Genomic DNA, 23,120 nt, shown 5'->3' with positions numbered 1-23,120 from the left:
AAAAAGTCGGTGTGTTCTCGCTGGAATCCGACATCGGAATATTCGGAGATATAGGTGTTATATGCATACTTTGGATATGCAATCCTTGTGCCTGACATATCCATATTCGGATAGCCTTATCTGACAAGAACCATACCGAGTCCGAGTGACGTGGGTCCGGCTTCCACTACCTTAAGTCCGCTCGCTGACAACCCGGAAGATGCACGGACTGGCGTGCGGGCGAATTAATGGGGCATCACGGCATATCCCATCCCCTCCTCGTGAATCGCGTACCTACCACATCCCAAGATCCGTATTGACGTAGCAATTCCGCCGAGCTCATGCCCGGTCAACTACCGATGAGTGCGGGAAGGAGAATGAAGAATTCTTGCGATAATTAATACAGTAGTACATGCATGTGGGATGCACACGACACCACGAGCAAGGGTCGAGCAACAAACAATGCCAAGTGGTGATATCACCTTACTACGAACGACATCGTAGGCTTGCTGTGACTTTTATGACTTAATTATGTGGCATATCTCACAATTCTGATTATTCTTGACTAAGTCTCCCAGTTCTCCAGATAAGACAAATGTATTTGAAGAGTCCGTGTCGAAGTGACTGATAACCCAAAGCAATAAGACATGGACCCTTTAGCGACCCTTTAGCGGACCTTGAAAAATCCAGTCCAGAGACCGGAGGAGGCGAAGACACCCTTGGGGTCCACTGCCTTCGAGATCTCCATCAAACGGTCCCGGTTGTTCTGCCCATATCCGCCAAAAACATCTTGACCCTTGTTGGCGTAGTTGATGTAAATGAAGGGGTGGAACGCGTCGAGCTTCTCTGCCGCCGCCCGGAAGTCGGTGATAAAGGTCTCCGCAAGCATGCTTGCTGCATTGTCCAATGTTCTGTCGGTCCAGCTCAGAGCAAAAAGGTTGACTGGACGTCTATGGTTAGACACCGTTGATTGCGCAGACGCTTGCTTGAGAACAATGGTAGAAGGTGAGGGAGAGTGGTATTGACGTACTTATGAGATGTCCCGAGACATCTTCCAGACCGAGAGCGTTGCCGCCTCTAGCCTTTGAGTTCCTCATCATCGCCGCAGGGATAGAGTACGTGATGAGCTGGGGGTTGAGGCTGGTTAAGTTTCTGGTCTCGGTGAGGTTCTTCATGATAGCAAGGCCTTGCTGGCTCAACTCCAAAGACGGGTAGTGGGTCAAAGAGGTGAAGAGGTTCCTAGGCAGGTCAGTTAAACTCGACCGAAGAACATAACCTAATGAATGAAGTACCTTGTAACTCCCAGCTGGCCGACAGCGCTGGTGCTGCTCGCCAGGGTGTTGATGCCCCCCGTGAGGTTGCCCACGGCCGGGATGCTGTTGAGGGCGTCGAATACGGGGGGATTCATGACGGGCTCTGCATATCGCTGCGTGGTCGATACAGTCCAGCCGTTCTGGGGGGAGAAAGTGTAGCGGTATTCAAGTCCGACATTGGTATCTTGCTCGTCTTCAACCGTGAAGATCTTTTCGACCTCCTCCAACAGCGGGACGATCTGGCTTTCGGGAAAGGTGCGCGCTCCAGTGTACACGGGATCCTGCTCGTAGACGTCGACAATGAACGATGTGACGATGCCGAAATTGTTGCCTCCACCTCGCAGCGCGAAGTACAACTCGGGGTGGGAGCTTTCTGACACCTTTACCACGCTAGCGTTGGCCAGCACAACCTGTCGAGGTGATAAGTAGGGAAACGGTTTTAAGACGCAACAAAACCAACATACCTCGTACTCCAACACGTGATCCAAAGCCCATCCGTACTTCGCCGAAAGGGCCGACGTACCGCCGCCCAGGGTGAAGCCGCCCGCACCGACCTGGCCGACTCGTCCACCGACATTGGTCAGGCCGTACGGGTCAAGAGCAGCGTATATCTGCCGGGTGACAGACCCACCGCCGATGCTTGCTGTCTTCCTGTCGTCTGATACAGTGATGGTGCTCATCAAGTCGAGATCGATGGTGACTCCAGCCGTCGAGACCGAGTCGTCGGGGTTCCGGGAATGGCCACCACACTTCACCGCAAACTTGCACCAGCTGTCCACGAGTACCTTGAGAATCTTAGAGACCTCGTCGGTTGAAGTGGGCTGGACGCGGCAGACGTAAGCCGTCTCGAGCTGCTTCTGATCCCAAATGGTGAAGTTGCTGTCGGAGGCCTCGTAGTGAAGTCTGCCGGGGAAGCCGGCGGCCAAGACGTCACACTATATGACCGTCAGATGCAAACAATCACTTCATCTGGCTAGGAGGGGCCTACCGCCTGTTGACAATTCGGGCCATTGTTCACAGCAGAGACATCACGCGCCACTGATGGGGACGCAGCGCACGCCTGAGACAGAATGAGGCCGCAGACCGAGGCGATCTTCCAATTGCTAATCATGGCGTTCATCTTGAAAGTTGGTGATTAGTGAAATAACGGACGGTAAGTGAGTGTGGTGGTTGAGAAGAGTAGGACGGCAAGTTGGTCATGAAGCCATCGGTCCTTTTATAAGCGATTTAGATTTGTAGTCCTTCACGCAACTTCACTCTATGCCAATCACAACGAATAACTTTCATGTTGGCGCCTTGTCATGGCGTAATTGTGATAGTTGGGGGAAGGCGAGAAACGAACGTGTGCTAGAATCAGATACCCGCGGATGATTAGGTTGGACGAGAGACCCCGGGGGCCAAGTAAACTAACTGCCGTGCCCCCACCTGACGGCGTCGTCTACCAAGGACCTCTTTACTAATACACCTCAGCAAAACATACCTGCCACTTCGTGCTGGAACCACCCATTTTCATGGGGCTTACGTAGCAAGTCGTTAAAACCGAAAGTCCGGGTCAGCAACCTTCCGCTTACGGTGTAGAGGATATCCACGTATATGGGTCTACTTAGCCAATGAACCTTGCGGATAGTGGGCAGTGCCATTGATGATTGATCTCTGGACCGTCGTTAGAGAAGACGTAGAGACACCCGTCCAATCATGGCAAGATCTTAGGCAAGATCATCTGTTGAATTATTCGGTATCTTGAAAGGGTAGTGTATTCGTAAATGGGGGGGATGGTTCAGTTAATTTTACTGAGTTGGATTCCTGATAATAGAAACGTCAACGTGCTGTTTCAAAGCCTCGGTTTTCCTTCTTCACCTTCCTCTTTTCCCTGAACTTTTCTTTCCGTTCACCAAACACAGCATCCATTCATTTGTTCAGTCATTCTTTGTACAGAGTCAACGTGTTACTATGAAACACCTACTCTCATCAGTCGCTGTGGCACTCGCTTCCACCTCCTTTGTCGCTCCTCAACCCATTTGCGGTAACTGGACAGTTGGCCAAGCAGTGAAGACAACCAGCGGTCGTGTCTTTGGTCATGCTGCTTCCAATGCCGATCAAGTCTCGGCGTATTTGGGTATTCCATACGCCGTCCCTCCAATAGGAGCCTTGCGTTTCCAGCCTCCCATCGCCTACAACGGCTCGCTGGCCATCAACGGCTCTGACTTTGTTAGTTGACTGTTCGGACAAAGCCGTCCTGCATTTCCCGCTGCACCTCAAGAACAGCACACCACATATCTTTCACCCGTTATTGCTGTTTGGTGGGGAGCGGAGTAGTTGCTAATCCGTCGTGCAATCTCTCTTAGGGCCCAGCGTGTATGCAACCTACACCTACCGAATTTCCCCAGAGCGAGGACTGTCTATCCATCAATGTCTGGACCAAGCCCCAAACCGGAGAACGTAAGAAGGCTGTTCTCGTCTGGGTCCATGGAGGTGCCTATACTTACGGTAATCGAAACCAATGAGGACGACCGGCGTTGATTAAGACTGACGGTGGCGCCGTAGGCGGTGCGCGTCAACCAATGTACGACGGACAGTTTATCACCGACACGTAAGATGTTGTGTTGATGTCAATCAAGTAAGGGAGGAAATCACTTGCATACCTCGAGACATAGTAGCACCTAACGCTTTCTCTTCAGCTACCGTCTCGGCATCTTTGGTTTCCCCGGTGACCCAGCTTCTGCTCCGAATCTGGGACTGCTGGACATGAGGATTGCTATGGAGTGGGTTCGCAATAACGCCGAAGCGTTCGGCGGCGACACCAGCCGCATCACCATCTTTGGCCAGTCTGCTGGCTCCGGAATGGCCGACTTCTACTCCTTCGCCTACGCCTCAGACCCCATCGCTAGCGGCTTCATCCTGCAGAGCGCGACTGTCGTCGGCTTCCCGGCCCTGCTCGCAGACACCCTGTCCCCCAGGTGGTACCGTATTGCTGATTCTGTCGGCTGCCCTAGCAGTAACAGTAGCATCGCCGCTGCCGCCGTCACCGACTGCATGAGGAACCGCACCGCTGCGCAGATCTTCGCAGGCTTCTCTACCGCTGAGACTGGCATCGGCTCGACTCCCGCCTTCGGCCCTGGTGTGGATAACGAGCTCGTGTTCGAAGACTACTCCAACCGCAGTTCTGCTGACGCCGCCTACCTAATTGGTAATAACGAGAATGAGGCCGGCGCTTTCAAGAGCCTCCAGCCTAATAGGACCGAGATTTACTGGGCCGATTTCAACTTCAGATTCTATACTTGCGCCGACAACATCAGACTTGCCCAGACCGTCTCGGCCGGTCTCCCTTCATGGAGGTACCGTTACTTTGGTGACTTCCCCAATCTGGTTCTCTCGACCAACCCGCCCAGTGGAGCGTATCATGGTGCCGAGGTATGTATCCCCTCTCCCTTTCCACACACACATACACATACACGCACGCATGTCTACACACTTCGGTTCATCGAGGCTCACTCTTTCTCTTTCTTTCTCGAGTTGCAACCTCTCTTCGGAACGCTGCCTCAGGACCCCCCTAGTACAATCGTGGAGTTGGAGACGGCTGAATTCCTTCGCGGCGCCTGGACTACCTTTGCAAAGAACACCACCTCTGGCCTGCTCAGCTACTCGGGCGGGTGGCCGTTGTACAACCCCAGCGAGGACACCATGGCACGCATTGCATTCAATAACCAGACTGGCACCAACCTGGGCCAGGGTGACGCTTACAACGACCGTTGCGCGTCTCTGCCCGCCACCGCTCCGTCTTAGATATGCAAGTCCGAAGATGCCATGTGCGCAATAAGGTCCGAACAAAGGTGGTAGGGTTGTTTTGCCTCGGACGAGGTTGAAGCATTATAACATGCATGGGAGGAGAGCCTACTCTTCTAGTAACAAACATTGAATACACAAGTCCCGAACTTTGGCGTTGGATCACTGCTCGATAATGACTCGGACAGAAAAGACATTTGAGGAAGTGGCCGAGATTGACGTCACTTTCAGAAGTGAGGGTTGAGTTCGTAGCAGCTACGTACAACCACCGACCTACGAATCCTTCACGAAAACGTCAAAGAAAATGACCTCCCACTTCCAACCCTTCTGCCGAACCAACATGTTCCACTCCCCAAGCAAATCGTGCAAACAGTGAATGTTTGCCTTCAAATAATGTCCCTGGTCCTTCTTGCGCAGCCACGCAGGCGAATCAGCGTACGCGCGCGTATACAGCATAGTAATCCACATCACATCCTTACCACACATCCCAAACTCCTCGCCCTTGGGGCCGAGCAGCTCAAGCACGCGCTCAAAGAAGGCGTTCCAGTCATAATCGACCTCGACGGCCTTGGCCTTAATCATCTGTGTCTCGTCAGCAACATCGGTCTTGCCCACGGCGGCGGTCACCTTCTTGATGCGCGGGGGCACGTTGTGGCGCAGCTCGTCGACGGCGTACATGAGCACGTCGACGAGCTTGAAGCAGACGTCGTCGAAGGGCTGGAGGAGGTCGTAGTACTCCTCCCACGGCAGGTCGAGCTTGAAGCGGGAGGGTTTGAGGAACTCGAGGGCGGCGCGGTGCGGGTAGGGGATGAGCTGGTCGATGGGGTCGAAGCGCAGGCCGGGGATGCGGAGGTAGGATTGCGGGGTGAATTCGTAGATGAACTCGGCGGAGGTTTGGGATTTGGGGCTGGGGGTGGGATCCATGATGTCTGTCTGTGGTGCTTGTTTGAATTGGGTACTGGTTTGATTGGTTCTGAAGTCTGAGGTAGTGGATGGTTGACTTTTGTAGGCATGATGAACCACCCAAGAGCAGCACTACGGACAAATCCATCGATATCAGCGATACAGAACTGTTCTCGATACCTTTTGCTTTGTACAACAGTCAAAGAACACGGGTCCCAGAACAAATACAATCATTTGTTATGGATCCAAATAGGGCCTTTGTGCTGAAATTCAGTTCGAGGTCAAATGCAACCAGAGAGGCATACCCAGTACTGAAAGCACCCACTCGCCGACAAAGACTAGTACCGTTGGCTCAGTTCGAATGGGACTCATGGATAACAGCATGTGACAACTGTGAAATGATGAAGATGATGCTCGGCGCGGTCGACATGGGCGTCGCGACGAGCCGCAACCACACGTGGCGGTGATCTCTGACGCGATAGGTCGCCTGGTGGGCCAAGGACTCGGTCCCACGACCACGATATCAACGACATGCGATCGGCATACTCATAAAGAGACGATATCCCTTAGTTTTGGAAGAGAAATGCTGACCATATTTTTCATCGGCTGTGAAAGCACCTGCTGGGTGGGCCATGAAACTCCATCGACACTCTTTGTCATCACCATTGGAAATTTGCACATCAAAACCACTCGCACTGCAACAAAATCGTCCCAGTCACACAACACTTGGCAACTTGACGTCGGCTCCCGAGTAATACCAAGATCGCACCAAGGACAATCATCATATTCAGGGTCCCTGCATCCAGTCGTCTATTGAGACGGGAGTACAGCCAGACACTCGTGTAACCAAGCACATCCGTGGTCTCAAGTGCAACAACCAGACAAAAGCCTAGCGAGCATGCGATTAACAAAAAGGAGTACAAATCCCCCCCAGGAAAACAGTCCGACTGTCCCATTCACAAGACTTCTCCTTTTCTCACATGTAGCTTGCTCACGACTGCACCGACCGCAGGACCTGCGCGACGACAACGGCTCGGCCTTTGCCCACGACAGCTGCAACGACCCTTTGCCCACGACAGCTGCAACGACTTCCCCAAGCATCTTTCAGAATACCAGTCCGTCGTCGTCATCGTCAGCTCCCCGCCCGCGAACTTCCAACGCACCAGACGCCCAAACCTCGACTGTCGTGACCCCGAGTCATCGGAACCGGGCAAAATCGGCCCCCGAACCTTTCTCTCCATTCCCCGAAAGCGAAAGACCCCACGGACACGGGCCACGGATATCTCGGCCAGACAAACCATACTGCCTGGGCGAAATAAATACCCCGAGATCTGCGCCCGGAGGGATAGGGCACCCAATAGCATTTATATCGAATGCCTCTTTGGGCGGGACGCTTGAATGTAGAAAGGTCGAATCACGCGTGTATCCGAGACCTCCGTTGATGACTGGGCCCACTGAATACGAAAGGACCGCCGCAGAAGCCGGGCGGACAGGCGCGCATATAAGCAACCAGGCTCCCCCGATGGATTGTTCAGGAATGTTTGGTAAGATGTGTTGTGTCTCTTTTCTATCGACCAATATTCTCATTATAACGGGCTAATACAAAATGTACCCTGATGATGGCCTATCGAAAAAATAAAAGCCGAGGCCGATCGATAGTCATTTCCCAACGCCTTTACAATGCTATGAATAATAAAGTAAGGATTCTTTCTTCCGCATCTCTCATACAGCATTCTTTCTTTCCGGCCGACGATTACCGCACGGCAATGTTCTTCATGCGACCGGTCGTGGGAACGGGCTTCTCGAGCCTCAAGGCCCACAGAAGCATGTCCTCGGCAGGGAGGAACACCAACAAAGCACGATTGCAGAGGTATGCCATCAGCGCGCAGAAGGTTGCAACTACGGCGTCCATGAGGTAGTGGTTGGCCGTGCCGACGATGGTCAACAGAATCCAGCTGGGGTACCAGATGCCGAAGGCGAACATGGCCCAGCTCTTCCAGCGCGCGCGGTTCTCCTGGATCTCTCTGACCTCTACGTCGTCGATATCCAGAGACTTGTCCAGGTCGTCCTTGAGAAGGTAGTTGCGCAGGCGACCGAAGAGGAGGCTAAGAATCGCAGAATCGGCGACGAAAACGCATCCGATGGCAAAGGCATATCCGAAGTGCATACTCGGCATCGCGGCCAGCTTGTTTACGAACTTTCCACTCATCCACACACTCTCGGCGTTCTCCATGTTGACGGTGTCGACAAAGCCGTACTCGGAAGGCATCAGGCGCGGGGGCGCGCACGGGTAAAAGATGAAGATGATGAAGGCACACATGTTCAGCAGAGTCATGGTACGACGGACGGTGCAGAAGCGGGCATGGGTAGGCGCCATGGCAAAGTAGTATCCGATGAAGCCAACGGTGCCAGGGATATGGATCATCGAGTAGCCACGGTTGAGAATCGTCAGCCAGATGCCGCGGAAATCACCAGCCTGTGCGCCCTCCAAGAACCAGTGAGACACGCGCCACTCCAACCAACGTTCCGGACCGGTCCTGGTACCCTCGCCGAAGAACTTGGCCTCAGACTCGAGCAGAAACAGGCCGTGGCCTTGAGCAACCTCCCAGAGAGACTTTCTGCCGCCGTAGTAGCTCTGAGCAAGGCTGCCGGTCATTCGGTAGAAAAAGAAGGAGATGGCCCAGTAGAACATTTCGATGAGGAAGGGGAACTTTTGCAGGATGCGCGAGTGGACGTATTTCGCGAAACGGCTCGAGTTAGGGGTCTTGACGCGAATGCATCCAAAGATTGTGCGGAACTTTGGCGGGTGAGGATCGGTTCGAATGGGGCTGCCGAGCGAGTCGTAGTCGTCGGACATTCTGGGAGATTCGGCTCCCTCGAAGAGAGGCTCGTAGCTGGCACCATTGCGGCGGAGGATGGAGAAGTTCTTGCGGCGAGTGAACCACAAAGCGGTAAGCATGATTGAAACAATCAGCTAGTGCTGGTGTTAGCAACTTGATTTCGTTCTCGTGTCTCGCCCACGAGGAAGTGGGAATGGCTTCAACTTCTTACAATTGGTTCTACCCAATCCGGTGTCCTCCATGTGTGTACCGCCTTCCAGCCGCCCTCGGGCGTGCCGTAGGGCAGCTTGCCGTTCGGAAGCTTGCCGTCGGACATGATGTTGGGGTGATCGGGGTCGCACTGTCGAGTGTCGGATGAAGTGCACAGTATCTCCTATCTCAAGACGGAGCCCTTTTTCCCTTCGAGTCGGATCACTGACACTCCTTTTCTCTACTTGGATTTCGTAAAGTCGAGGATATCGGTGTCGAGTTCGTCGAACAGCAGCAGACGTATTGACTGGGGTTGCTGTCGTGGGTGTCTCGCAGCCGCAGATTTTTGCCGGGTCGTCGTAAGCGTGTATTCCCAAAACGCCTCCCAAATGTCTGTGCCTTATCGCAGCAAAGTCGGTTGGAACCAGCGAAGGACAAACAAGACCCAGCAGCCGAGTGTTCGTCGAAAGAGCGATATCGAGGACAGCAGACAGCGTCACACGGTCATCAACGCAAGAAGAACTGCGACGACGAAGAGGTAGGAAAGGGGGGGGGGGGGGAGAAAGGGATCAGAGTGAATGAAGGCCGACAACAACAGATTGAAGCGGTAGCGGAAGGGAAGCGGCAGGCTCTACATACGGCCCTTGGGATGGGGAAGTGGGATCCGCCGTTCATTTTAACGGATGGGCCGTTTTGGCAGTCTCAAAGGGCGCCTCGACCAATTGGCAAGGCCTGGTCGGTCTGGCTGCGCGCTCCTGCGTGGGAAAAGGGTCGGTCAGTCGCAAGAAAGGCAGACTCAGTGGGAAAAAAGGTGGGAACACGCGGCATCTGGGCGCGATGCCAAGACTTGACGGGTTTCTTCTCTTTTGCGCTGCATCCCTGCCGGCCACCGAGATTCGATCCAAAAGGGCAACAAGTCATGTCGCTCCTTTCCTGGTTTTACCTCTGGGCATTGGGCAAGCGCACCTCCTTCACTTGGGGTAAGGTCACAGTAGCTGTAAGGTGGGGGGGTCTGGGCACCCGTCCATTCACTCCTTAAGGTACGGATACCTTCCATTACAGAGTACAACTGCTGCAACTCACTGTGCCCGCTGCCCACAGGGCCAGCACTCACGCAGTGCTCTGACAGCACCGCACCAGCATCTGCCTCCTTATTCCGGCGGTAATAATTGCTGGCTGCACCTTCCACACAGGCTTGGAAAGGAAACTCTTTTTCCTGCCAAGCCAAAAGCGCAGGTGCAGGAGGGTGGATAGACAGGTACGTATCTTTCTAACCGGTTGAAAGTGGGGGCGATAGCCGCTTTTAGGAAGCAGCACTGTGAAGAAGGATGTCACTCGCCTGTGCGAACTAAGCAGCATGGTCCACGTTCCTCCCCAATGCGCTGCATCTCGTCGTGAGTCGTGACGGTGGAAGGTGCAAGGAAGGAAGCCAACACAGCAGAACCCTCTTTGCTCTTTTCCGTCTCTGTTGACAATGTAGGAAGGTACGCATTCCAGTGCGCCTGCCCGTGTTAGACTGCTCATCAACCAGGCTATGGAAGGCAAGAAGTACCAGTCGTCTAAATAGCAATCATGGCGTAGAGGGCGTTCCTGCCTTCATCAGTCGCAGACTCACAGTTACTATCGAGGAAGGTAAGGTACTTGTTCTTGCCATTTGCGCCTTCCTTCCATCTCAGACCCCAGAGCGACACGCGGCTTCCTCGCACTTGCAATGAACCAGACTGTTTTAGCTCCTTCCCGTCCCTGCGCCAGGCGCATCTCACCTCGCTCAGCCATTTGACTCTGACGACTCTTTCTCCTTCTCTTTCTCTGTCCTTCCCGTTTTGCCGACAAACGTGTCCCGTCGCCTTACCTTACACGATGGAGGAATGCCAACTCTACTCTAACTCCGACCTTTATTTCTATTCTTGATATTTTTATCACGGCCTCTGTCGTTTCGGAGCCAGGCCCTCCCGGCCTCGAAAGCTACTCGGCCAGACCCCGACCAACACCTCGCCCCCAATCACCGTCCAGGACGACACCTCGCCGTCCAACTTGCTTGCCGTACCCAGCGTCAAGCTTCTGCAATGCCTCGCCATCATATGCCGTGAGCTTAGGTACATGCTTGTTGCTTCCGGGGAAGATGCGCCTCCCCCTCCTCTTTCCGCCAACCACCACCACCACCACCGCCTCCTCCCGCCATCCATACGAAGTACCTACGGGCATCTCGCATCTCGCTTTTGCCCCAGAATTCCCTACTGAAGGCTCCCGTCATCCTCGCCCCCAAATCGACCCTAACACACTAAAGCCAGCCTATCCAACCTTGTTGGCCGCCACCGACGCTACCAAACTCTCTTCGCAGACTACGGTTCTCCAGATGACTTTCAATCACCCAAAATATCACGACAACAGAGGCATCCTCAACATGTTGATGATATCACTCTGCATTGCCAGTCTGCCCATCTAATCTAAACGCCCTGCTCGAAAAACCGATGCCTCATTTGGCTCCGGTGCACGCTAAGAAGCGGTGCCGCCGTCGGCCATGCCCGCCATGCAACACCTCGCCAACTCGCCGAAGAAACCTCAATCCCGGCGGTGGATCCTCTCGCTCTCTAGCCGCTTGGCTATCCCGAAATTCAATGCCAATGCTGCCCGGTCCTGCCCTGGCGACCGCTTGCAAATTTCCAGCGACGATATTCCGCTCGCCTTATTTCCGCTACTCTGTTTCAACAATCCGCCCGGAGAGCCGCCCAAGCCCAAGTCGGAGTACGGAAAGTTACTAGCCTGGAGCCTCATCCCACTACGAATATGTACGGTTTATCAGATCAGATTCGAGCTTTATTGACTCGACTCCGCTGCGTCTGACGGGTGTGGTGGACCAGGCTTCCGCCAAGACGAGGAGCTGCTCCTGCGTATGCTAAGCCCACTCATGTCGAACATGTCTCCCTGCGAACTGCGACCATCTTCACCACAACCTGAAATGCTACTGGCGACCACTATTGTCGAAGATCGGCATTGTCAACTGACATCCACAAGTTGTGGTGGTTGGAGGCACAGACGCAAGCTAAGCTGTTCACGACCACCAGGTCTCGTCCCGCACAGCGTCCAACGCATTCGAACTGGTGGTCATGCCCGGCAAGCAACCAATGGCTGTCGGACATCTTGGCGGTTGCGAGTTGTCGGGCCAAACGACCTACGACTCAAGCTGGCGACGCGCTGCAAAACGGCGCCCTAGAAGTCCGGCGCTGCGCTTCTGCAGGAGGCGTAAACTAGTTGAGCGATCAAGTCTACAGCTACTGAGAGCAATCCGCTTGCAATACAAAGTGCGCTCTCAAATGGCCAAACAGCTTCTTCCATCGACAAACCGAGCAGTCAGCCAGTCATGAGTCTCTCAATCCGAGAATGAATGGGGCGCTGATTAACAGCACGCGACCTCTCTCTCTCGTTCCCCTGAATCGGCACCAGCCACACGAGGTCACTTGCTTTTAGGGGCTTAACGCTGCCCTCCAAACTCCAGGTCATCCACACCCATTTCCGCACCTACCGGGATGTCGGTGCTTGCCCATCTCCGTTTCCCTCCCCTCTCCAACGGTGGAGGAGACGTGCCTTGTGCGAATCTCACTGCTGGAACTGGACCCACGCTGAGCAGAGGGTGACAGGCCGCCCGCCGCTAGACAGCCTTTCTGACGACAGCAGCTATTGTTTCTGGCCGGCATCCAGCCGTCTTGGCGTTGCAGAATGTCGGCTCTCGGGCACATTCGCAAATGTTGAAACCTCGATGCGATGTCCGGCCAGTATCTGCTGCTCTGATCTTTTTCATTTGCGCTACATTTCTCAATACGAAGTAAGCATAAACAAGCCTTTTCATGTAAGGGGGGGAAAAAGGGTCTATGGATCAATATCCCGGCTTTCGCAGGTCAAGCTTCCCGTCAATCTCACAACTCCGAATGAGATGTCAGCAGCACCCACACGGCACACGCCAGGCCACTGGCCAGTGTGCCAGTAGCCGACCCCACGGCTGGGCGACAAATACGCAGTACGCGGGAACTGATGGCGATACGCACCTGTCAAATTTCTCAAGGAATCCCTTGGACAAGTACCTATAAGGCATGTACAATACAAATACTGCGTACTGGACCCCGGTGTGATGCAACCCGCGCATCTGGCTGGCTGTTTCCTGCGAAATCGAGTGCCGATTGTGGATAGCAAAAGCTTGACGCGTACAACCTGCAAATGGAGACACGCAATTTCTGCTCATCCCCCACACTGCTGGCTCCTCGCTTGACTCGCCGTCTTGGCTTGCGGTCGTCAAGTCTGAACTCTGGGGAACTGCACCACTTCGTAGATGTGAACAATGAACTGATCCCTCCCGCTGCTTTCGTTTACAGTGTCGTCGCAGCTTACCGCCAGCCAAATATGCAAACCGTCTGCCTTGATTGTGGCTGGAAATCCAGCATGAGCCTCTGGTTGAGCCGCGGATGAGCTCAGACGTCATCCACAGCGCCCAGATGGGGCTCGGGGCGTCTCGCCGACACGTGCAACTCAACTCAATTGCACAGCAATTCATCAGTCCCGTGCCACGTTCTCGAGCTGATCCAAGTTCCATTGTCTTGGGATGTCGGTAGCGAATCAGTTCCTCTTGCTGAAGAAAATCGCATCTCGGCTACCGAAGTACGGGAATCTTGACAGCCCTCAACCAAGATGCGGTCCATTCAAGGTTGTCGTCCCATCATCCCATCATTGGGCAGTCTCGCCAGAAGCTAAAGCCTCTTGCTCGACAGGAGAGACGTTTGGGACGAGCTGGGCACGTTTCACGGCCATCATGCTGTTCAACTCAAGTCTGCAGTCCACGACACGATTCTGTCCGGCTTCCTGCATCTCGTGATCCAGGCGGCGGCTGCAAAGGGTGTCCTGGCATGTCCCTCCTGCATCGAAGGGAATTCCATGCAACTTCAGAGCCTACGTCATTGACAACTACCGCCATCCCCTGGCTCGCAATCGTCGCCGTTGGTGTCGAAAGTTTTGGGTTGCCCTGCTACACGACCCTGTTGCAGACAGCAAAGGGACTCCGGCTCATGCTTGACGGGCTCACCCCGGCCGCGTGTCCCCTCATCGGGAGAATGAGTTCTGCCGCCAGTGGCTGCCAAGCCACGGGGCGGAGCAACTGAATTGGCTTTTTGCGACAAGCCGCTGTTCCGCGGGGACCGCCTGCCGCGTAAGTCTTCTGCGAACTAACGGCAATGTGTGCCGTGATCGCGGCCGACTCGAGGTGGGTCCCGTCTTCCGAGAGTTTGCGCCGGCTAACGGCAAGCACGGGAGCTACCCAGGCGCTGGTAATTTCACCAACGCCTCACCAGGCGACTTGTTTCAAGACGGGAAACACTCGAGAGACGGGGCTTCCTTGAGGACGTGGCTCAGGACACGGCAGCTCAGAAATAGTTTTCACGGAGTTTGCCGCCATAGCAGAGAGGCCGTTGTGAACCATGAACGACATCACTGACAATATCCATGCGAAGCCGACCTGCTCCCAACCATAACTTTGCCTCAAAATTAATATAGCGAACTGGGCTTTATTCTGAGTGTAACATCTAATGTGGCTTCAAACACATTCCCATATACCGACACTGTCTATCGACTCTGTGATTACCAAAACCAATCTCACCATGTGAGTCTTACTGGGTTCTACGAGGGCTGGCATCTAGTCGCCTACAACATTTGCAAATGTTCTCAACATCAATTCCATTCTCGACGATCTCACTGCAATCGACTCGCTTGCATGCCTAAGCCAACTCATTCTGCACCACGACGTAAAGCTCAAGAACCAGGAAGTGAAACCAGACAAATTCGACATGCTTCTAGGCGACTTGTCACCAAAGTACTTTGAAAGAACTCGTATTTCATTCATCGTAGCTAGCGGTATTTACCTCAACACAACTTGCCGAGTAAAGAAGCCTAGTCGCGCCGAAGCGATGTGACTCAAATTCTGTCAACGCCTTTCGCCCTAGATCAGGGGTTGCTGACATTAGGCACGTAAGCTTATCGTCGATTCGCTGCAGGATATTAGATTTTAGAACAATACCAAAATTACCCGCGCCAGGGACGCGGTAAGATTTGGCCTCACCACCGCCCCTTGAACACGAACCAAAAGTTCTGGATTCGGCCAAGCTGGGTGGCATTGAGCGGCACAGCAACACGAGAAAAGTTCGCCTTTGTCGCGACATCTTGGCTTGAAAAGGGGGCCAAGGGCCGGACAGGTTTTGTTTTGATGGATAAGTTTCTTCATCGCACAGTCACTTGCTATCGTCACTCGTTTGAAATAAACATTCGCTATGCCGCAGTTTAGCGTCGTCATCTTGCTGGGCCTTGTAGGCGGCAGTCTTGTCGCCGCAACGCCTTTTGACCAGGAGAAGCAGAACCGCGACGCGGAATGCGATGTTCGTCACCCCTCCTCCCGCATGAGAGCCCATTCTTGGATCGGGAACTAACGACCATTTATTTGTAGAACGGATGCTTCTTTGGAAGTTTCCCCGGCGGCTCCTGCACCAACGACGCGGCGTGCATGTGCACCCAGCAGAAATACCGTGAGAGGTACTTTTGCTGTATGGCTGAGAAGTGCGATGCTTCGGTCCTGCCCGGTGAGCTTCAGCTTTGGCTTTCTTCATGTTCCGATATACTGACCCGGTTTAGACTCGATCCAGCGCCAGACCTCGGAGTGCGAGGCCCGGAATATGCCATTCACTTTCGACACTGAGGCGGTTTGCGGGATCAAGTTGAGCATGGAGGTCTCGCCGTATCCCACGCAGACGGTGACGGTTACTGCCACTGTTGAAAGTTCTGAGACCGTGGCGACGGGGACGGGAGCGGTGACGACGGGAATCGCGACAGAGGCGACGACTGGAACTGCGACGGGGACTCGGACGAAGGGTACGTCTTCGGTTGTGACTACGGGAAGTGTGAGCAGTACCTCGACGGCCGACTCTGCTGCTGGGAGGGATGCGCCGCGAGGGAAGATTGTGGTGGGTGCTGCTGTTGTAGGAGTTGCCCTTGGGACGTTTTTGTGGTAGCTGTTTTGTTCGGAGCTTCTTTGTCTTCTTCACTAGCAAAGCGAGCCACCCATATCGTAATACCTCATGATCTATTTCTATGAGTTCTTATAGAAAGTGTTTTCCAAACTTTTGGGCTTGTGCCAAGGATCGCTGCCATGACGGTATGCTAGAAATTTCTAACGTTGTAAGTTCTTCGCATGCGGTTTTGATCTTGGCCTTCTCACGTATCCCGGTGGGTTACCTGCCGTGGCATGCTTCGTGTTCGTCGTGGCACGCGGCGCATCTCCCCGACGTTGTTATATCGTTTTTCAAAGGGGAGTCTCGGGTCGCATGTTCTTACGTAAAGTAGTTATACATTCTCTTTGCCTTACACTGGGTTCCTTTCAGACTGTATGCGTTGCAATTGAAACACTGCCTCAAACGACACTGTCTGGATGAGTCTCTCGTAAATCAATTTGTTAGCCTCTTTGCCCTTAAGGCCTCCACGACCACTAATGATGCAGTCTTTTTGCTGGTTGGACGGTCAGCGGCCTAGATACTTGATTTGTGCTGTAGGAATGACGGCTTTGTTGTCCTGGCGATGTATGTTTATTGAGCGGGTTATAAAGCATTGCGCTAGCAATCTGTAGGTCGGGGTCTGCACTGCAGCGTCGTTGCCGATGTGGTCTTCTCAGTCGTTAGCAAACTTGCAGAGGACTTTGATGCACTTCGTCATAGCTGTCTTGATACGTAGGTCGCGGCTGTTGAATTAATTGGCAGATACCGCCTTGGTTTTGCGGACGTGCTTGTTGCTGCTTTGTTGGATGGCGCGGTCTACGTGCGTCTTGATTCTACGGAGGACTGTCACTCTCATGTTGGCAATAGTGATGGGGTCTCACGTCTGGCAGGTTGAGGGAGTGACTGTTTGCAGTGTTGATCGACTTGACTGCTGTCTCAACGCAACTGTTGAGTTGAGTAGCGTGCTCTTGATGACGCATTAGCTATAGTTGCTCCTGGTGGACGGCACAGCATTGTACCTTACTTTCCGCGACTAAACCTGCAGGTGGTCTCTATCAGCAGGAAGCAGAACAAACGTCTAATATAACGGTTGGGGCTTATAGGCTGGGCAACTCTGCGCAGTACGCAGTAGCATAGAGCGAGATTTTCAATAAGTAGTTAATAATCAACTGATCGACAGTCTTGTTCCGCAGAAAGCACTTTATTTTACTTTATGGTGAGAACCTTATTTTCTCCGTCTCTTAAATTAGTAATGTCGCACGATCCGAAGCAATCAACCACAGCCTTCACCCTTTGCTTAACGTATTTTCTGTATAAAAGGTGACAGTGTCGCGCCGTCCATCACTTGCCGCTCGTTGAATGCAACAGAGACCCGCGCCACCTGTCAGTCTAATCTTTCTGAACTCTCCCCAACAGTCTCACTCCCCCCCATCAGAACACAATGAAATTCGTCACTCTGATACTCGTCCTGTCCCCCTTGTCAGTATTGGGACAGTACTGCAAGCCCCCACCCTCTAATTGTGAGGCATGGGATGTGAGTAAAAGTCATCCGCGTAACCGCGATGTTATCTGACGTGTTGCAAGTGTGCATCCTCTCGCAGCTGTTTCTACGATGACGGCAGGGCCAAGTGCCCCGGAACTCGACTTGCTTGTTGCAAAGCTACAACTGAAGACCCAGGGGCTGGTGGATATTGTTACTAAGACAGGGCATCTTGCAGGGACTGCAACTTGCATTTGGCTGAACGAAAATAACACCGCAAGATTTCACGCCCGCTGAAGATGTTTTCATTTGTGTGAGAATGACGGTTGACATTTGGGCGTCGAGCGTTTGTGACAGGACATTTGCATTGATTGATGTCAAAAATGTTGACAGATTATTGCTGCTAGCCGCCGGAGCCATCTATAGCTTTACAATGAATCAATGCTTACAAATCTGTGCCACAGACACAGCGCTGAGCGAATCTTGAAACTTAGAAAGCTTCAACTCCAATGACTTCCTCTGAGCCTTCTAATATCAGACCTGCGCTTTTGTTGTCTTCTGTGAGGGTTTCAGGTCCCGTGAGTGGTCCAATGGGTAGATTTGGTGCTCATAGGCAACAAAACGTAGCACAAAGGTCAAGAAAGGAGGGATGCGCGGCTGCGCAGCGCTTCGCTACTAGAAAAGGGGCTCGTCATGACTCGTGGTAGCCTCGATACAACCCCGGCACGAGGTCCCGTGAGATGTCCGGCCCCCAACGCCCGGCAAGGCCGGAGATCTCAATCGGGCCCTAGCCCGTGACAGAATCTGAGTCTTGTATAGATGGACACATACGCGCAAGTGCAGATGGTGGCGGGGCTGTCATGAGAGAAAATGATGGACTATTCACACCTACGGCTGCAGCGTACTGTCTTGCTTCCGAAGCCCACAGTGTCCTCGCGAATTTTGTGGCAACCCCAAGGCTGCCTCCTTTTCTCTAAATCCGGTGGAGTCTTACTCATGCCGTCCCATGAGAGATTGCAATTCAAAATACGGAGCAATTTTAGCGTCATAATTTGTCTTTCTGATGTCATTCCCATCTTTCTTATGGGTGGCCGCAATTTTCGCTTTCAGTAAGATCTCTTCATAACTCAGAGAGGTGTTCCAATCGAGAAGGTCTCGCAGGCCGAATGGGACATGGCGGAGATGGGACGCTGGCGAATAGGCGATGTCCTAGACGAAATCATGATGGCTATCGCTCTTCTCATTCAAGACATTCGAATCCGATATGATACCGTGGTTGAATAACCAGGTATGGCCAAATTTCCTCACTGTTGCGAAAGTCCTTGGAACATGATCAATCATTGACTCTTGAGTAGTCGCCTTGAGAGTAGCGTGCAGTGTAAAGATGCAGTGGAGGTGAAAAGTGTCTTCATTTAGGGTCTATGCCAGGCTCCAGAAGCATGGGTGAGGAGGTTGGGTGTTGCTCTGCATGATAAGACGCGAGACGAAAGCGTTGCCCGTCAGCCATAGTGATACTAAACGCTTGCTTCACCAAACAGGCCGATTTGAATCCCCAGTCTTTCTGCTCACCAATATAGAAGCTCTAATTCCCAATCCAAGGTGGGCACAATCCTCTGCATGCAGACGCGTAAACTTGGATGCTCTGCGGCGCCGACGCTTGTCTTTTCACGGGCTTTGGGACATAGTCCGGCATCACGGCCGCGGTGAACGGAAGTGCGCCGCGCTGCACGGTGAGGGTTGAGGTGACGAGCAAGGTGGTTGGAAGTGTTGCCACTTCGGTTGCAGTCCTTGGTCACAGAATCATTTTCAGTCAAGTTCTTCAGAGCTTGGACATGCTGGTGGGAGAGGTTTACGCGGGTTCGAAGACGGTGACTACCAAGTAGCTGGAGCAGTCGGCCGTTCCACTCTAACATTGGGCAAACGCGGCAATCGCTGTCCTTTATCAACTCTGGTTTCGTCCTTGGATCGATGTATTAAAAGGCTGCGTAAGGATAACTCACCTCTGAGACTGTTGTCGTGAGTGCTTTGGGCATAGCGCTTTGGACAGCGGACAGGCCGCAGAGGGATTATGGATATGAAGGTAGCGAGGATATAGAATCTCATATTGATACAATTTCGTACGTATTGCATCTACATGACGGTTCAAAGTGAAAATATCAATGTTTTATTGATTTCTGGTGTTTATAGCTCGTACTTGGTATGTTAAAGCAGAGACTATAAGCATACTGGCAACCGTTTTTAGAGACCAGAGCTTCTTGTTATTGGTTGTCTCCGAGCAATCATGCCCGATGAAGGGGGTTTTGAGACAAGTCTCTTCTGGTAAACATATAACTATTCCAAAACCTTCTCAGACCTGCTTTGGCGTTTAGGGGTAGCAAGGGCACCCTCAAATAAGCGACATCACGAAATATCAGGCAACCTTGAGAGCTGACAACCTGCCTGGCACACCACCCTCAGAACAATGAGTCACCACACCGAAGATTCATACACCTCTCCCATCCCATCATTGTCAACAATCAACGAGACAATCATCTCTCGTGCTGTAGTGGTAACATGCGTGCTTGTCGCGCACGCGCCCCTGGTTCGATTCCGGGCGGGAGAGGTATCATTTTTGCTGCTTTTTAGAAGCTCAGCATGACTGGAGGAGAATGCCGACTCCTAATTGCCGCTGATACTTGACACATATGGGCAACTATAAGAACCTGAAGCCGCGTCAAACGTTGCAGTTGAATTTCTGATAGCTTAGCAGTGAGCCCCTATTATCGATCTGCGCTGTCTTAATAATTTCTTTCCACTATCACTATTATACTGAGCGCCCCTTATTGTTAGTTTAAACGTTTCTGCTGCTAATACTGTCTGTCGCCTTTCGCTTTGTCTTCGTGACCGCGTAGTCATCCTCGTAGTCTTTATGAATGAATTTACATTAGTCTCGTTTTCCAATATGGGCAAAATCAAAAGGCTGCATTCATTATCAATACTATCTTACAGAGTTTCCAACTAGTTCGCTTTCCACGTGTTGGTCACCTTGTGAGATCCATACCTTGTTGAGCCCTAAGAGACGGTCTTGCGTAATCAAAAGAATGTTCTGTGAACCTTGATGTACGATTTTGATCTTTAAAAGGGTGCAGATTCTAGACCTTTTTTCTTTTCTTTTTTTTTTCCCTTGCGGCATCCATATTTTTGACGCTTCGAAACTTAAGCTGTCGGCCTCCTCTACTTATTTTACATGCACAAATCCATTAGAAGGGAAGAAAGATCCAGCTCCAATTTCATTACAACACACTGCACCTTTTCTCCTACTTTCGATACAATTCACAAGACCTCTCCGGGAACGTCTTCTCCCACTTTCAAATCACCACCAGGTCGATCCGAACACCCAAAAACCTGGTGCTCCACGGTATGGACGCAGTCAAGATTATCACCATGCGTGGTCCGGCGCTCGCAGACCTTCCCAACGAGCTTCTGCACATTACCTCTTCCTTCCTGGCTCCAAAAGATCATCTCAATTGGATGTTGGCTTCGCATCGATTTAACTCGGTCCTTGGTGACCGCCTCGTAGCCAACGCCGTTGCACGAGGGGATAGTGTTGCCTTTGGCTGGGCCTGCGAAACCGGACGTCTCGACATCATGAGAAGGTGCATGGATCTTGGAATGAAGCCCAGTCTGCGTGCGTATACGAGTGAGCGAGCGTGTAAAAGTCAGCGAGATCCAGACCACGGAATCTACTATAGTAGGAGGAGATCGCGACATCAGCGAAAACACCTTCCTATAATTGGACTGAGCATGCTTTCTGGCCAGCTCGACGCCGTACGATTGCTGATTTCAAGAGGAGCCACGCTTGACGACTTGCCTTCTTGGCCCTGTCACTACCTCCCCCCTTGCCCCTTGCCAGGCTCGGCTCGAAACCCATTGTACTATGCGCGTCATGTAACAATGTTGCGTTTTGTGTTGGAGGACGAGGCTCGTCGACATGCAATCTTCGATAATGCGGACAACAAAGTCCATGGTCGCGACTTTTTGAAAGTATTGCTGTACGAGGAAGCAGCCGACGACACCATCATCTTCGCCGTCGAGAATTGCCTTCATCATGAAGATCGATGCCTTCCTAGGGCTGTATGCGACGCTGCTGGACGAGGTCGACTGAGTCTCATCGAGAAGCTTTTCAAAGCGGTACCTTCACTGACAAGGCACGACCGCCCACTGGAATACATATACGCAGCTTTGCAAAGGGATCCCACATCATCTTGGTCATGTAGCATCCAGCGTATGCTGGAAGAGTTAAACTCGGCTGCGTCGATCTTACCACTGAAAGGTAATAATGCTATTGATTACGGCGACCTTTTAGATGATCTTTTAGAAGATGTATGGGGCGATGATGGAGTGAGTGCGTACAATCTCGAATGGCTTCTGAACAACGGTCTGGTGAGATCTATTGAAGAGCGCTTGGCTCTCCATGAAAGCTTCACGTACGAAAGATTCATTTATGGTAGTGAGTCCGTGCAGCATCAGAAGATGACCGTCCTTCTCCGCTTCGATCGCTCCCTTGCTCTTCATATCCCGTTCGGAGACGCAAACTACCCGCACAGCATCGCCTATCCTGATTTTCTTGAGCTCCTTGAAAGCCAGCTGATAGATGGAAATTCGGCACTGCGTATAACCTTGAATCTTGGGAAGCTTCTCAGTCAGATTCTCACGAAAGGCACGTGGGAAGGGACTTTACACCGCACGGCCAGGATCATGGAGACATTGGTGGCACTTGGCGCCTCAGAGCAACCTTATGAGAATCTTATGGGGTGCCATGTCATGGTATTCGTGTGCATGATCAAATTAGACCCTAATGAGGGCGGATGCCTCACCCTACCAGACAGTACAGTACACGACATGTCTGGCGACGAAGAAATAACGACATATAGCCAGTACCTCGCTCAAAGACGGGACAGCATTCTGAGAATGGCTCAGGCACTGGCGAAAACGGACATGGATAGTGTGTTCCGTCACTACTATAACAGCAGATCGGCGGAATACATCAAGTCTAGTTGGGTTTACAACGAACTCCCAGAATTACAAGCAGCTGTCCAGAAACACGAAGCCTTGAAAAGAAAACAAGAGTCAGATAGTTACGCAAAGGCCATGTGGCCCAGTGCTTGGCGGGCTTGAAATTGATTGCGTCGGTGTCGGTGTAGATGCCGTCTTCAATGGCGACGATAAGATTGGGTTGCATCCTGACGTTAGCGAGGGACGCATTGGTTGAGACAACCATTACGTCGTGGCTGAAATTGTCAATAGGAGCGGTGACACAGGGTAAAGGCTCACAGAGCGCAGCTCCAGTTAGAGGTTAAAAGATGAATTAATGATATCTGCCCCTTCCTAGCGATGTGTGAACTGTTCCGCTGGTCTACATACATATTCACCTGTCATCTGGCTTCATGGTTTCTCATACACTCTTACATTTATTCTTGTTCGACACGCCTACCGGTGGACGCCCTCTGCCCTTAGCAACAGAGACGCACCGGCGTAAAATAGTAAACTTACACACACACACACACACACACACGACCATGAAGACGATAAGGAGGAGGAGGAGGAGGAGGATGACGGTAACGCAGGGCAA

At 52.4% G+C, this 23,120-nt stretch overlaps 4 protein-coding genes and 1 non-coding gene across 5 annotated transcripts; 2 read left to right on the top strand and 3 right to left on the bottom strand.

Annotated features, from left to right (window-relative positions):
* Nucleotides 1–646: 646 nt before the first annotated feature.
* On the bottom strand, nucleotides 647–2,412 carry COL26b_007631 (uncharacterized protein; the record flags this gene model as incomplete). The annotated part of the gene is made up of 5 exons (XM_053180416.1): nucleotides 647–921; nucleotides 1,010–1,218; nucleotides 1,272–1,702; nucleotides 1,757–2,227; nucleotides 2,281–2,412. The coding sequence occupies 5 exons, from the start codon at nucleotides 2,410–2,412 to the stop codon at nucleotides 647–649; spliced, it is 1,518 nt and encodes a 505-aa protein (XP_053035712.1).
* A 1,441-nt stretch (nucleotides 2,413–3,853) lies between these two features.
* On the top strand, nucleotides 3,854–5,075 carry COL26b_007630 (uncharacterized protein; the record flags this gene model as incomplete). Its single annotated transcript, XM_053180415.1, has 3 exons — nucleotides 3,854–3,882; nucleotides 3,971–4,703; nucleotides 4,836–5,075. The coding sequence occupies 3 exons, from the start codon at nucleotides 3,854–3,856 to the stop codon at nucleotides 5,073–5,075; spliced, it is 1,002 nt and encodes a 333-aa protein (XP_053035711.1).
* Nucleotides 5,076–5,348: 273 nt separating this feature from the next.
* On the bottom strand, nucleotides 5,349–5,999 carry COL26b_007629 (uncharacterized protein; the record flags this gene model as incomplete). Its single annotated transcript, XM_053180414.1, has 1 exon — nucleotides 5,349–5,999. The coding sequence occupies one exon, from the start codon at nucleotides 5,997–5,999 to the stop codon at nucleotides 5,349–5,351; it is 651 nt and encodes a 216-aa protein (XP_053035710.1).
* Nucleotides 6,000–7,731: 1,732 nt separating this feature from the next.
* On the bottom strand, nucleotides 7,732–9,134 carry COL26b_007628 (uncharacterized protein; the record flags this gene model as incomplete). Its single annotated transcript, XM_053180413.1, has 2 exons — nucleotides 7,732–8,952; nucleotides 9,069–9,134. 2 exons carry the CDS (start codon nucleotides 9,132–9,134, stop codon nucleotides 7,732–7,734), a joined length of 1,287 nt encoding a protein of 428 aa, XP_053035709.1.
* A 10,906-nt stretch (nucleotides 9,135–20,040) lies between these two features.
* Nucleotides 20,041–20,111, top strand: COL26b_007627. Its single transcript has one exon. It is a non-coding gene; the product is annotated as a tRNA-Asp (tRNA).
* Nucleotides 20,112–23,120: the final 3,009 nt, after the last annotated feature.

This window comes from Colletotrichum chrysophilum (genome assembly GCF_026319265.1).
Source record: "Colletotrichum chrysophilum strain AFK26 chromosome Unknown scaffold_62, whole genome shotgun sequence".
NCBI classification, from domain to species: Eukaryota; Fungi; Ascomycota; class Sordariomycetes; order Glomerellales; family Glomerellaceae; genus Colletotrichum; species Colletotrichum chrysophilum.
Note: the sequence above shows the minus strand (reverse complement) of the source record. Positions and strands in the feature narration are given on the sequence as shown.